Genomic DNA, 13,728 nt, shown 5'->3' on the forward strand with positions numbered 1-13,728 from the left:
TGCGGCTAATATTTAAATCGTTACAATATTTTAAATTCTTGTTGGTAAAGGTTTAGTATTAACTTTTATTTGCGGTTAATACTTACGCTATTTTTATATTCAATATAATACCTTAAAATACGTTTTTTACGTATCGATCAAAAACAAATATAGTATTAATATTAAATTTATTAGCAGATTTTTCAAGGATTAACATTTATAGGTTAAATCAATACTAAAAAGATTTATTTAAAAAATAAGCTGCAATTATATACTAACTTTCTAACTTTTTTTTTTTTTTAATAAACTTCTCAAACTTTTTTATATTAAAATTTTTAATACTTTCGTATCCAACTAAGAAAATTATATAATTTTCCTTTGCCTAACCTCTCTTAGCTTTTCATTAAGCTTTAACCTTTTTACGTTCCTTTTCCAAATGTTTAATTAACCAGTATTTTTCTTTTTTACATATCCAATAGTAGCGTTTCTAATACTTTAACATCTTTTAACAAACATTATATTTACCGCCTTTATCGTTACAATAATATTTACAATTAATATAATATTAACTAATACTATACTCGTTATTATTACTATCTTCGCTATTAATATTTACCATAAACTAACGTACCCCTTTAAAATTTTTAAACATTCCGATAAATATTTAGAACTTACTAACCAATTCCTTAAAATAATACAACAAAATAAATAATACATATTATAATTATAATATATTACGGTATGTTTTATACACAGCTGCAATAAATTACTATTTTTTCCTAAAATCAAGTTCGAGAATACGTTAATATAATAATAACTTATCAAACATAATTTATAATACTTCCATATTAAACTTACCTTTATTCTTCTTTTCAATCTTTATACTATAGAAAGTAATAACTATCCAATCTTAATAATATTATATCTTATTCTACTCCGTATTAAAATATCGTTCTATAACCATATACATATCTGCAAAGTACTAATATTTAAATACATTATAAAAAAAATAAATTGTTACTCTTCCGGTAAGAATAGTGGAAAATACGATATAAAATTATATCTATCGAATTTTTATTATATAATATACGTTTAGAAAAAATCGAAACTTATTTTTAAAAATATCATATACTTCCTTTATATAATTATTCTCATTATTCCAAACCTTTTTAAAATAACCTACAATTATCAAAAAACATATTTCGTTAGAAATTTGTACCAAAGAAATATTATAATAAATTTAAACTTATTAATTACCAACAAATATAAAGACTTAAACGGAAAGGTTAGATACTTATAAAAACAATAAAACTATCTAAAAAAAGAAATCGTAACTTCTAATAAGCTAATTTCCTCCGCTTAATCCAACGTTTAATAAAACCGCCAACATTATATATAGACCACCCAATAACGGTTTAAAAAATCCAAACATATTTTCCGCAATTAAAGGAAGGAATTATACTTAACCAGTTTCATATCTGGGGTTATACCTTAGATTATACCTTTATTATCTTATAAAAGGTATAGATAACCTTTATTAAGTTAATAAAAAAAGAAAAAAAGGATTAAATAATACTTAAATACCGCTTTAATTACCTTATTAAAATTATACTAATTATTATAAATAACTCGACACACCCTATAATAGTAAACTAGGATTAGGTATATAAAAAAAGAAAGAAAAAAAGTATGTTAAAAACAATGGTTAATTAAGGAATTAAAAAATAAATCCCAACTATTAAATTAATAACAAAACGTTAGGAATTAATAATAACTGGTTAAAAACAAAGAATAATATTTATCTTAACTATAAAATAAATAATACGTATTATAGATTGGAAAAGAATAAGGCCTAAAACGTAATATTTTACATTAAGGCCTACCCTATAAATATAATCGTATACATTAGCGTTTATAGGTTAAAAATCGCCTAATATTACTATATTAACGTTTATAACTATATGGACACGCGTACAGCAAGATATACCGGTCTTTTTTCGGTTTTATAAATCAAAACTCTCCATACCAATACGTTAAACCATTTTACTTTTACTACCTTTAATTTGGTAACATTCCACATAAATAAATTATGTAATAATATAAGGTTAGTAAATGTTTTTATATAATTAACGTTATATTTCCCCATATAAATACCTCTTTACATTAATACACTTCGCAACGCCAATCGTAATTATTTCGGCAATACCTTAAAATCATTTATCGTAAATCCTTTAAATCGTTCCTAATATTCAACCATCGCTTCCTCAATTAAATATATATATAATACCTTATTATCAATGGTTTTAAAATTTACCAATGCAAAAAATATCCATATTACTTTTTATTCAAACATAACTATTTAGAAATTAATTCTTTCCCATCATACTACCATATAGTTAAATATTATATTAAACATAAATATCCAATTAAAGAAATAGTTTAGGAGCTTATATAACTCGTTCATATTTTTCTACTTAATAAGATCGTATATAGCGTAAATTTACGCCTACGCTAAGCTTTTTACTTATATTTCTTAGAATATAATAAAAAAAATTAATAACACGAATAATAATAACTCTATAAATAAAGGGTTTAAATTGCAATAATCTATTAAAAATATAAACGTATTATATAAAAAAATAAAATTATAACCTATTATAAACTACAGAAATAATGTAAAAAAAGATATTAATGTTATTTATATTATCGCAATAAAGATTTTTAAATTAAAACAATAATAACTCTTCTAACCTTATTAATTTATATTGTTACTATTTAACAACATTAATCAATATTAATAAATACATACGTAAATAGAAATAATAATAATAACAATAAAGCAATAATAAATAAATTAATAATATTAAAACTAGTATATTAAAATGTTTAAGGAGGGAAGAATTTATTTGAAGTTAGTTAAATATAACATGTTCTTATATTCTAATAATAATAAATACCCGACCCCTTTATCCAGTAAAGTTGGGTATCTTATCTCTTCTTCCTTTATCTACGATAAAAGCACCTTATCATCAGTAAGGTGCCTTTATGTCAGTGTCACACAACCATCAAATTTATTATAAAAAAGGTAAAACCGTACAACAATCTTTTATATAATCTTTATACAACAATCTTTATACCACAATCTTTATATATATTTAATTCGATAACAAACATCACGATCGGACCCGTTATTATACGATTTTATATGGTTAAAAGACATGATTTAATGATATTAAATATTTGATCAATTTTAATTAAATTAGTTAAATTACACGGCATATAAATTCATTTAAAATACGATTTAAAATTTAATAATACTTAAGATATTAAAAAGGTTATACCATAAAGTTAATAATCAAAAGCTTTAATAACTTTAATAACTTAAGCAATGCGAAATTTTTTTTTCAAGGCTTAAGATTCGATCCTGTCACACAACTAGTACGTACTGAATAAGCGTTATATGAGGTCTAATTTATCATATTTCTGATGATCTGATTGATCGAGGTAAAATCGTGGGAACGCGTGTTACACCGCTATTTTACATGAGACTAGGGATTTTCAGGTCACCTGACATGGCTGACTAATCTGACAGATCCCCACTCGTGTTATTTTGTTTTTTTTTTCAGGTCCCAGCCTTTGTTTTATGGGTCGAATTTGATTTCGTGGCTTCGATAAAATTCGAAAAGAGGTTATAAACTAATGCTAGTGTATCAGGTGACTTTGACCTTGATCATGTGATTATATTCTTAGTATAAGTACCATTTATGGTCGCACACACTTATTTTACATAGTATCATCCACTTTTAATACAAGTCTTTTTTTTTTTTTCATTAATTTCATCATTTAAAAGTCTTTGATATTAGGTTTAATAAGGCTTGATTTAAAGCCAAGACGTTTAAGTCTTATTTAATAATGTCACACAATTAATACGTATTAAATAAACGATATATAAGGTATAATTAATGATCTTTTTAATGATTTAATTAATTAAAGTAAAATCGTGGGAACGCGTGTTACACCGCCATTTTACATGAGACTAAGGATTTTCAGGTCACCTGACATGGCTGACTAATCTGACAAGTCAAAACTTGGAAAAACACGTGAGAGACCCGTTTATTTTCAACTTTTCTAAGGATGCATTTAATAAAAACGCTTAAAATGCGCACAGACGAACTTCTTTTCTCGAGTCGAGGTTTTCCAAAAAGGGATTCCCAAAGAGGAAATCGAGGTTAGCAAGACAATATCCCTTAAGCACTCGGTCACTCGGGCAAAGTGCGACATAATAACCCTTCGCAAAGCAGCTAAGCCCAAGTGAAATCAGATCAAGAATCGTGATGCAGCGTTAACATCGCGAGAGTGATACTTTGTTGAGCATGTTTATAATGCGATACTCTGTCCCAACTAACCGTTAGATGTAACTTGGTAGGATCCCGGACCTCGAGATTCAGGCGGGTATGATTTAGTTACGTGCAAGGTTGGGCAATGCGAACCCTGGCTATGACAGCACGTTAATTAATATATGGCTAATGTGGCGCGGAGCTAAAGGCCCTTCTCCCCCTTTAACCGCTTAAAACTACCATCGCGCTCCGGGAAAAATACCATGCTGCCCACGTTAGGGGATGATCTTCAACATATGGAGAGCGACGAGCCGAGGAGCTGCCGTCGGCCAAGATCGGACAAGAGATCAATCTATAGGAAGGTGTGGAACGCGGCAAGAAAATTACAAGCGCCTCCATTCCATTCTCCTCCGTCGATTACCAGATCTAGTAGATCCGGTGTCTTCATGATGCTATATAGGACGGAGTTTTGGGGTAGCAAATTACGTAGTGGGCCTAGACGCCTCAGCAAGCGATGATATACTGGCCGGGCAGGTCATATAAGACTCGTGGGGAACCCCTAAAGACTCTTAAACGCCTGAATTGACCTTGCTCCTCGGTAAATCTTGGGTTCGGTTGCTAACCATGAGATTTCCTATCTTTGCTGCGGCGTTCGCCACGGCCTCGGCGGCCCCGACTCTCGACTGGGCGGCAGCCTACGAGAAGGCAAATTCTTCGTTGACGAAGCTGTCGCAGAATGACAAAATCAACATCGTTACAGGAGTAGGCTGGAATAAAGGACCCTGCGTTGGTAACACGGCGCCGGTGAGTTCTATCAGCTATCCTCAGCTGTGCTTACAAGACGGACCTCTCGGCGTCCGATTTGCCACGGGGAATAACGCCTTCGTTCCGGGAATCCAAGTCGCGGCGACTTGGGATCGCGCCTTGATGAGGGAACGGGGACAGTTTATGGCTGAGGAGACGAAAGGGTGCGGCGTACATGTGTTGCTAGGTCCCGTCGCCGGTCCTCTCGGTAAGAATCCTGCAGGCGGGCGAAACTGGGAGGGCTTCGGCGCCGACCCCTACTTGCAAGGCATCGCCATGGCGGAAACTATTGAGGGCATGCAGAGCGTTGGTGTTCAGGCCAATGCGAAGCATTACATCCTTAACGAGCAAGAGCTGAACCGCGAGACCATAAGCTCTAACATTGACGACCGAACTATACATGAGCTTTACCTCTGGCCCTTTGCAGATGCCGTACATGCAAACGTCGCATCAGTCATGTGCTCTTATAATAAGATCAATGGCACTTGGGCATGCGAGAAGTAAGTTCTGGTTACCAGCTCTGTTTCTTTCTTGGGCGCTACCCCAACTTTTCATAAGCGGCGGTAACTCCAAGTCTGCAAACTTCACTGCACGGCTTCGAGGGGTCGAGATTACACTTACTGTAATTGGAAATAGCTGACTGAAGATAACCTAGCCCGTACGTTATAGACACGCTCTTGAAGAAAGAGCTGGGCTTCCAAGGATACGTGATGACGGACTGGAATGCACAACATTCTACTGTCGAAGCTGCGACCTCCGGACTTGACATGACCATGCCTGGCACTGATTTCAACGGCGGGTCTCAGTACTGGGGCTCGAAGTTGACCCAGGCTGTAAGCAGTGGTCAGGTGCCGCAGTCGCGTCTCGATGACATGGTGCGCCGAATTCTGGTGGCGTGGTACTTGCTAGGCCAGGACAGCGGCTATCCCGTGACCAACCTCAAGGCGAACGTGCAAGGAACTCACAAGACAAATATTCGCGCGACGGCTAGAGACGGAATCGTCCTACTAAAGAACGAAGGAGGTATTCTCCCTCTGAAGAAACCCGGCAAGCTCGGATTAGTCGGCTCTGCTGCTGTTGCCAACCCCCAAGGAATCAACTCTTGTACCGACCAGGGATGCAACGCTGGTGCCCTCGGAATGGGTTGGGGCTCTGGAACTGCATCTTATCCGTATTTTAGCGCTCCGGCAGATGCCATTAAGACTCGAGCCCAGGCCGACGGGACGCAGATCAGCTTGTCCTCGTCTGACAGCATCAGCTCCGTGAGCTCGGCGGTCGACGGGGCGGATGCCGCTATCGTATTCGTTACTTCCGACAGCGGTGAAGGATACATTACGGTGGAAGACAATGTGGGCGACCGCAATCATCTCGATCCGTGGCATAATGGCAACGAGCTTGTTAAGGCTGTTGCTGCAGCGAGTGATAATGTGATTGTTGTCGTGCACTCCGTCGGCCCCGTCATTCTCGAGACGATTCTAGCGCAACCGAACGTCAAGGCGATCGTGTGGGCTGGTCTCCCGTCTCAAGAGAATGGCAATGCGCTCGTAGACGTACTCTACGGAGATACAAACCCTTCAGGAAAGCTGCCGTACACTATTGCTAAGTCTGCCGCTGATTACGGAATTAAAACCAGTCAAGGCAATGACGACTTTAAGGAGGGTCTGTATATTGACTACCGCAAGTTCGATAAAGAAGGTATCGCACCGAGGTACGAATTTGGCTATGGTATATGTAAGTTGGTTCGCAATCCATTTTTTCGTAGAAAAGGTCCATAACTAAATCTACTCCGCAGCGTATACCAACTTCACTTACTCCGATATTTTTGTTGATGGGCGGCCAACGGCGGGCCCTGCAACTGGGGATATCATCCCGGGAGGGCATGCTGACCTCTGGGAGACGGTAGTGACTGTTACCGCCACAATTACCAACTCGGGCGCTGTTCAAGGCGCCGAGGTAGCACAGTTATACATAGGCTATCCAGAGTCCGCCGCCACGCCGCCAAAGCAGCTTCGCGGGTTCGAGAAATTGGCCCTAGAGCCAGGCGCTGAGGACACCGTCGCCTTTGAAGTCAAGAGACGAGACTTGAGTGTTTGGGATACGGCGAAACAAAACTGGGTTGTTCCCTCGGGTATTTTCAACTTCACCGTCGGTGCGAGCAGCCGCGATATTCGACTGAGCGGCACCCTCGTGGTTCCATAATCGGAAAGGTGCAGACAAACCTCTTCCATTTACCATGTATAGGTATATACCACTCGAGATATGTATTCGATAAGAATCACTACGCCGAGGAAAATAATGATGTAAAGATCGAGTAGTACTTTCCTCAGCAGCGATGCAGCGGCTAAAGAGACACTAGAGAAGTTAGCGTTCCCTAGCCAAATGCAAGTAAAAGGACTATAAAATTAGGATTGGCTACTAGTACATTTTGGAAGAATGACGAAACTCCCAAGAACATTAAGCATCTCATGTCTTATCAATATGTATTCTTAACTCAGTTGGGCCTCGAGATATGTAATCCACAACCTTGGGTACTTTTATTCGGGGATATTTCTTCTCCTCCGCTTATTGATATGCTTAAGTTCAGAACATCGTGAAAAATGTGCAAGTGAACAATGATGACTAGGCACAGGCACCCTTGGACAATTTGCAAATAGAATACATCATCTACCACGATATTAAACATAGCAAGTACCTAGGCTAACGTCGTACAACTCGCAAGAGGCCCGCCTTCCTCCGTAGATCCCCCACTATTGACGTCTTATGGCGCTTCGGGAATCTGGGCAGTCTCAACAAATCTTGCATAGGTACTAAAGAAATCCCTGGACTTCCTTGGACTTCTCAACTCGCCGATTTCGTATGCTCTATTATGCTCAACGAGCCCGATGCCTCATAAAGCTCGTATAGCTCAACATCTTCTTTCATCGACGAGACGAACTCTTTACTCGGGCAACTTCCAAGGTATCCGCAGTTTTCCAAGGTACTCTACCGTAAGCACCGAGGGTTGGCACGCCATGTCGCAGACTGAAATTTCCAAGTACTTGAAGCAGACGCACGACCGTGTGTTCGAGCACAACCGTGCCTGGGCGGAGGAGCAAAAAAAGAGGGATCCAGAGTTCTTTGATAAGCTATCTGCAGGGCAAACCCCGGAGTATCTGTGGATAGGATGCAGCGATTCTCGAATTCCAGCTGAGCAGATCACGGGCTTGGGACCGGGAGAGGCGTTTATCCACCGGAACATTGCCAACCTAGTCGTCAACACCGATCTAAACGTCATGAGCGTCATCAACTACGCGGTCCGCCACCTGCAGGTCAAGCATATTGTAGTGTGTGGACACTATGGCTGCGGCGGTGTTAAGGCCGCCATGACGCCGAAGGACCTAGGGCTGCTTAACCCGTGGCTGAGGAACATTAGGGACGTTTACCGCCTGCACGAGAAAGAGTTAGACGACATCAAGGATGAGAACGAGCGCTACAATCGCCTAGTAGAGCTCAGCGTCGTTGAGCAGTGCCGCAACGTCATCAAGACGGCAGCTGTCCAGAAGTCGTATGCTAAGAACCACTTCCCTATCGTCCACGGATGGGTATTCGGATTTGAGGACGGTTTGCTCAAGGATCTAAAGGTCGATCACGAAGAGATGCTGCGCGGCATTCAGAAGATTTATAATCTCACGGAGTGATTGGCCCTCCATGGCAAAAGGACGGCATGTAGTATCGTCATTTCATTAATTGCGGTAACAGCGCCAGTCCGACCTGCCCTGTCAGAGCATCAGCTCATGTAGCTATAAAAGAGTCCGTAGAGCCCCGCGGCCATCTAAGCAATGTTTGAACACCTATAAATGACATGGATATCCCTTCATTATCCCTTCATTATACGTCTGACTCCTTATTCCTAGCTCTGATCCACTTCTACCTGATATGTGCGTGTGTCTAGGTTCGTCAGGATGCGCAAACACAGCCCGTTTATGCCGTACATCCGGGGCAGTCTACACCGGCCTATTGAATTATTAGCCTACGCGTCAATGCTGGTTTACATTCCTGTTGTGTATTCCTGACTGATAGTTAAATGATGTCGCGGTGACTTGCCATCTCAGATGGCCGACGCTTGGGTCCTCGAGAGCCCTCGCGAGTCCTAGCAAATCGTAGGCGATAGATATCTGTAATAATTTTTGCCTAGTGAAAAGGCAACCTTACTCGGCTCCGTCCGTGTCGCTGTTATCAGACTCCCAGAATCCATGCTCGAAGCTCTTATTCTGCCTGAAGGCAAACCGTTCCCAACTCACGCCTCTTCTGACCTTGACGCCATCATCGTTAGTTTCGTACCGCCGCGGCTCGAAATCCATCACGGCGCGCCAATTGCGAATCATCCGCCGCCAATAGCAAGCCTCGGCAGCTGGTGTGAGGTAGCGGTCTCGAAATACTTTCGCAGACTCTTTCGCGATCCGCCGCGCTCGATCGGGATCCGCCATGAGCCCATCCATCTGCGCTTTCAAGTCCGACCAATCGCGTTTTACTTTGACGTAATTCTAGCCGGCGATGTCAGTCGGGTTCCGCAACAATCAGAAGATCAAAGAAGTATACCTGGTGAGGTCCGCTGTCTTTTAAAAGGGGCTGGTAGTGAAAGATGTAATTTAGCTGATGAATTATCGGGACGCTTTCGCAATTCTGTAGGTATCGCAGTCGTCCACTCCACGAATTGCCTTCGGTATGGGCAACGTATTTAAACCGACAAAAGTCTTTCATGGCCATGATATTCGAGCGGTTATGCCAATCGATGGCCTCGACATCGTTCCAATCATAACCTTTCGAAGCCTCTACCAAAGCGGTTCGTAGCTTACGATTCACGGCCAGACTCCCGCGCCAGCACAGCTTGTCCTCTTTATCATCCCAGCCGTTAGGATATTGTGCCTCTAGCTCCGTCGCATCCTCGCGAAACTGCACGTAGGACCCTATACCATCGTCGGGATAGCTCCATCCGTCGAAGTCAGGCATGACCCATAGCCACTGATTATCCTCTTCGCGCGCCCAAGTCCATCTGATACGCTCCTCGTTCTTTTCCCCTCTGGCTGCTCTGTCTTCAATATCGAGGATGAATTCGACGTTCGGAAGCGACCGAGGGTCGGGAATAGCAGTTATAGCGCGATACATGTTCGCGAGAGCTGCGAGGCCGCGGGAGCGATCTGGCTCACCTTTCTTTTCCTTAACTATGTATAATTCGCCATTCGAAATCATAACGTGGAATTCACCGTGCGAGAGACCGGTATAATCTTTCTTTGCGTCAACCTGGACGTCCGATTCTTTGACTCGTTTATTTTGCTCTAGAAGAAAATCTCGGGCGCGGTCGAGTTCTTGGTATAGACTAGGGAATGCATTCTGTGATATGATGAGCGCCGGTATACTCCCAGTAACCAGAAACCCTAGGTCGATATTTACCTCGCATTGGCTGTCGGAAAGTCCATAATTAAGGCTGTCCCTTTTTACATCAAATGCCCAAGATTCGTCATCGGGCGGCGAGGGTATCGGGTGGGTTGGCTGCTCGACGGGTTCTCGAAGCGACTCCTCGGCGGACTCCCTGAACGACTGCCCGGTAGGAATCTCGAAGGGCCGCCTCACGTTTCCGAAGAATGATAAGGCAGTGACGATAAAGACGATGGCTAGAATCGGCCAGCGAAGGCGACGCAAGCGCGCCATGAAGGACTCGCCCTGCTGACTGCACAAAAAAAAAGACTTGTTGGCATACATTGTTAAAACGAAGGTAATAGTAAACTAGAAGAGCAGTGTAGTGGTACACCGCCAAGGCGGGAAAGGAATGCGTACCGTCAAGAGGCGGAATAATTGTTAGAAAATCATCACTTTTAGAAAATCATCACTTCGGAGGCGGCGAAAGGGAGTCGCTCATTTAAATAGGCTTTTTTTGTTCATCGTTTTGTGTGACCGTGTGACCGTGTGACCGTGTGACCGTGTTGCCCAATTTCTGAACCGATATTAGTAAAATGGGTGAAGGCAGGAAATAACTTTGAAGATTATGAAAGATAGCAGCGCTGATACGTCCGGGATGGGAATGGTATCATTGCGTGCAACCGCGTCTGCAAACCATTAAAGAGTTTGCGGTTCCGACGGCAACCTAACCCCTGGCACCATATCTAAATAAAAAGGGGTACCGTAGCCAAATGTGGTGATCGGATACCGGGAATAAGCTTAATCTGGGTTCTTCGCTATGTGCCACTACATAGGTTAGTTATAATTAACATGTACAATACCTATTCTTATCTTTACTGTCTCCCCGTTGGCCGATTGTCTAAGACATACGGTTCTAGCATCAATCGAGATCTACACACCCACCAGACTGTCAGAGACTGTCAGACCGTAATATATTATAGAGGTAACCACATATTTTTGCATATCCTGACGGAACTTAGGGTATCACTTATCGGTAACCTAGTCTATTACTTTGATCATAGTAAATATGGTTGGCGGAGTATGCACTTGGTTGATTTGATACACTCTTTACTTTAAGCTACCAATTAAACAAAAATTCCCATTAACTCAAATCCCAAAAGCTTGGTGATTCTATCAGAGCGTCATCGCACTGCTACGCTGCATTGGTTCTTGTCCGAAATTACTATGAAGCCAGCCACCATTACTTTGGTACTCAGCACCTACCTCGCTCGGTGTTGCGAGCGAAAGTCAGATTAAGCGAGCCTGTCATGATACTTCATTCTCTTATATTGAAGCGATTAGGTCTAGGCAGGTCTATTCGCGTAAGCATATTGTTGCGGCTATTGGGCTATTGGGTAGCGCCTCTGAATTGTCGTATATCATAGGAGCCAAGCCCAGCCACGCCCCGTTGGCTGCAACCATCTTACATTTTTCTTCAGCTGAATGCTATCATATATACGATATATCGAGCAGATTCCGGACGGCCGGCCCTCATAGACGAAATAGGTAGAAAAATGAACCAAGCAAAGGAAAAGCCACACCATCAACCAAAGTATTTCTCGTCAGCTAGGCGTACGATATCCTAACTACGATCTAGTTTTCGGTTTGTGATTTTTGTTTAATCAAGCCTTGATACTATCATCAGTAAACTAGTTGTTAACTACTAGATATCTAAAGTTTAACAGTTCTAACTACATACCTACCTGTTAGTAGCAACAGTGCAACCAAGTTTCAAACCACAATCAAGTATGCGTCAGGATTAAAGCCGTCCAGTCGTCTATTAATTTAACTTTTTCCAACCGGCCATGCATCGCCCCTGTGCTCTGCTCATTGCGTTTACTTCCCTTGCTATCGCTCAGACTCGGTCATCTAAACGTGGATTGGTGTTTATCCCGAACCCTGCCAACCCGGCAGATGATACAGTATGGGTTCGGTCAGGATCTGATCTGGCTTGGTACTACAATTATGAGTCGGAGCCGTCATCTACCTTTGATAACATACCCCAAGACCAGTTCGAATTTGTCCCCATGCTTTGGGGCGCTGTCGACGATACCTCCTTCCTCGAGTCTGTCCAGAGCCAGATCGACTCCGGTCGTAAAATCACGCACGTCCTCAGTTTCAACGAACCTGATTCCCGGTACGACGGCGGTAGTAATATCGAGCCCTCGAAGGCCGCGGATGTATGGATAAAGAACATAGAGCCTCTCGCTGATAAGGGGGTGAAACTGGGATTGCCGGCCTGCACTGGGGGCTGGGGAGGGATACCGTGGCTCGAACAGTTTATCGGGAATTGCTCCGAACTGATTAGCACCGAAAATGATAAAAAGAACTGTACATACGATTTCGTGACCATACATTGGTATGGGAGTTTTGAAGGGCTGGCGAGTCATATGGGCTCGTATGCTGCTGCATTTCCAAACATAACTCAATGGATTACCGAGTACAATTTCGACAACCAAGACCTCGCTACGACCCAGGCATTCTACAACACATCCTCCGAGTATTTTGACCGCATGGATTCCGTCCATCGTTACAGTTTATTTGGTTCTTTCCGGTCCAGCGATAGCAACGTTGGTCCTAATGCCGCCATGTTAAACAACGACGGGCAGCTAACAGATATCGGCTCATGGTATCTAGGTATGAGTAGCACGCACGTTGACCCTCAGTCGGGGGCGGGGAGAACTCATATAACCGTAGCAAGTGCTGTAGTTCTTATGTTGGCTGGTGGTATTTCCTTTATACTGTAACACTAGAGCTCTCCTTTGCTTAACCTTGGGGCGTTTTGGAGATTGAGACGAGTATGTAGAGGGGGGGGGTTCTTGTTATCCAGGTACATATGTGTACTTGAAATGTTTTAATTACATAACAGCAAATACCTCTAGATTTGAGGGTTAATTGGCTAGGTTACTATTTTGTAGTAAAGCTGCAAGCCTGTGAACTAGGTTTCTACTTTTTGTCGGGATGTATGTTATGTATAAGACTTTGATTTTGATTCATAACTCCTTCAAACTAGTGGCCGGGGGAACAATATATGTCACACCCGGCATAAAACGATCTACGTGTAGTCTCTACCTATGTACCCCGGACTTTTACAAGTGGGAGGATGTATGCGTGGTAGGTAGGCAGGTACGTAAAGTACTAAACCTAACCTACCTAAACCTACCTAAAACGT

At 41.5% G+C, this 13,728-nt stretch overlaps 5 protein-coding genes across 5 annotated transcripts; 3 read left to right on the forward strand and 2 right to left on the reverse strand.

Annotated features, from left to right (window-relative positions):
• Positions 1-4,828: 4,828 nt before the first annotated feature.
• Positions 4,829-7,465, forward strand: F4813DRAFT_243337 (glycoside hydrolase family 3 protein). The gene is made up of 3 exons (XM_049240058.1): positions 4,829-5,620; positions 5,776-6,851; positions 6,913-7,465. Exons 1-3 carry the CDS (start codon positions 4,941-4,943, stop codon positions 7,317-7,319), a joined length of 2,163 nt encoding a protein of 720 aa, XP_049095685.1. The 5' UTR covers positions 4,829-4,940; the 3' UTR covers positions 7,320-7,465.
• A 666-nt stretch (positions 7,466-8,131) lies between these two features.
• On the forward strand, positions 8,132-8,797 carry F4813DRAFT_393306 (carbonic anhydrase; the record flags this gene model as incomplete). The annotated part of the gene is made up of 1 exon (XM_049247399.1): positions 8,132-8,797. The coding sequence occupies one exon, from the start codon at positions 8,132-8,134 to the stop codon at positions 8,795-8,797; it is 666 nt and encodes a 221-aa protein (XP_049095686.1).
• Positions 8,798-9,008: 211 nt separating this feature from the next.
• On the reverse strand, positions 9,009-9,645 carry F4813DRAFT_373236 (uncharacterized protein). The gene is made up of 2 exons (XM_049244796.1): positions 9,204-9,645; positions 9,009-9,113 (listed from the first exon to the last, which is right to left on the reverse strand). The coding sequence occupies exon 1, from the start codon at positions 9,596-9,598 to the stop codon at positions 9,308-9,310; it is 291 nt and encodes a 96-aa protein (XP_049095687.1). The 5' UTR covers positions 9,599-9,645; the 3' UTR covers positions 9,009-9,113; positions 9,204-9,307.
• On the reverse strand, positions 9,009-11,069 carry F4813DRAFT_373237 (glycosyl transferase family 90-domain-containing protein). The gene is made up of 3 exons (XM_049244797.1): positions 10,935-11,069; positions 9,174-10,844; positions 9,009-9,113 (listed from the first exon to the last, which is right to left on the reverse strand). Exon 2 carries the CDS (start codon positions 10,806-10,808, stop codon positions 9,657-9,659), a length of 1,152 nt encoding a protein of 383 aa, XP_049095688.1. The 5' UTR covers positions 10,809-10,844; positions 10,935-11,069; the 3' UTR covers positions 9,009-9,113; positions 9,174-9,656.
• Positions 11,070-11,939: 870 nt separating this feature from the next.
• Positions 11,940-13,410, forward strand: F4813DRAFT_243437 (glycoside hydrolase family 128 protein). The gene is made up of 2 exons (XM_049240059.1): positions 11,940-12,159; positions 12,276-13,410. Exon 2 carries the CDS (start codon positions 12,362-12,364, stop codon positions 13,301-13,303), a length of 942 nt encoding a protein of 313 aa, XP_049095689.1. The 5' UTR covers positions 11,940-12,159; positions 12,276-12,361; the 3' UTR covers positions 13,304-13,410.
• Positions 13,411-13,728: the final 318 nt, after the last annotated feature.

The sequence above is a fragment of the Daldinia decipiens genome (assembly GCF_022478715.1).
Source record: "Daldinia decipiens strain CBS 113046 unplaced genomic scaffold F4813scaffold_43, whole genome shotgun sequence".
In the NCBI taxonomy this organism is placed as follows: Eukaryota; Fungi; Ascomycota; class Sordariomycetes; order Xylariales; family Hypoxylaceae; genus Daldinia; species Daldinia decipiens.

Coding starts and splice junctions, on each gene's coding strand:
- F4813DRAFT_373236 (XM_049244796.1), bottom strand. CDS start 9,598: ATGGATGGGCTCATGGCGGATCCCGATCGAGCGCGGCGGATCGCGAAA.
- F4813DRAFT_243337 (XM_049240058.1), top strand. CDS start 4,941: ATGAGATTTCCTATCTTTGCTGCGGCGTTCGCCACGGCCTCGGCGGCC. Junction 5,621..5,775: donor GGCACTTGGGCATGCGAGAA/GTAAGTTCTGGT, acceptor AAGATAACCTAG/CCCGTACGTTATAGACACGC. Junction 6,852..6,912: donor CGAATTTGGCTATGGTATAT/GTAAGTTGGTTC, acceptor TCTACTCCGCAG/CGTATACCAACTTCACTTAC.
- F4813DRAFT_373237 (XM_049244797.1), bottom strand. CDS start 10,808: ATGGCGCGCTTGCGTCGCCTTCGCTGGCCGATTCTAGCCATCGTCTTT.
- F4813DRAFT_243437 (XM_049240059.1), top strand. CDS start 12,362: ATGCATCGCCCCTGTGCTCTGCTCATTGCGTTTACTTCCCTTGCTATC.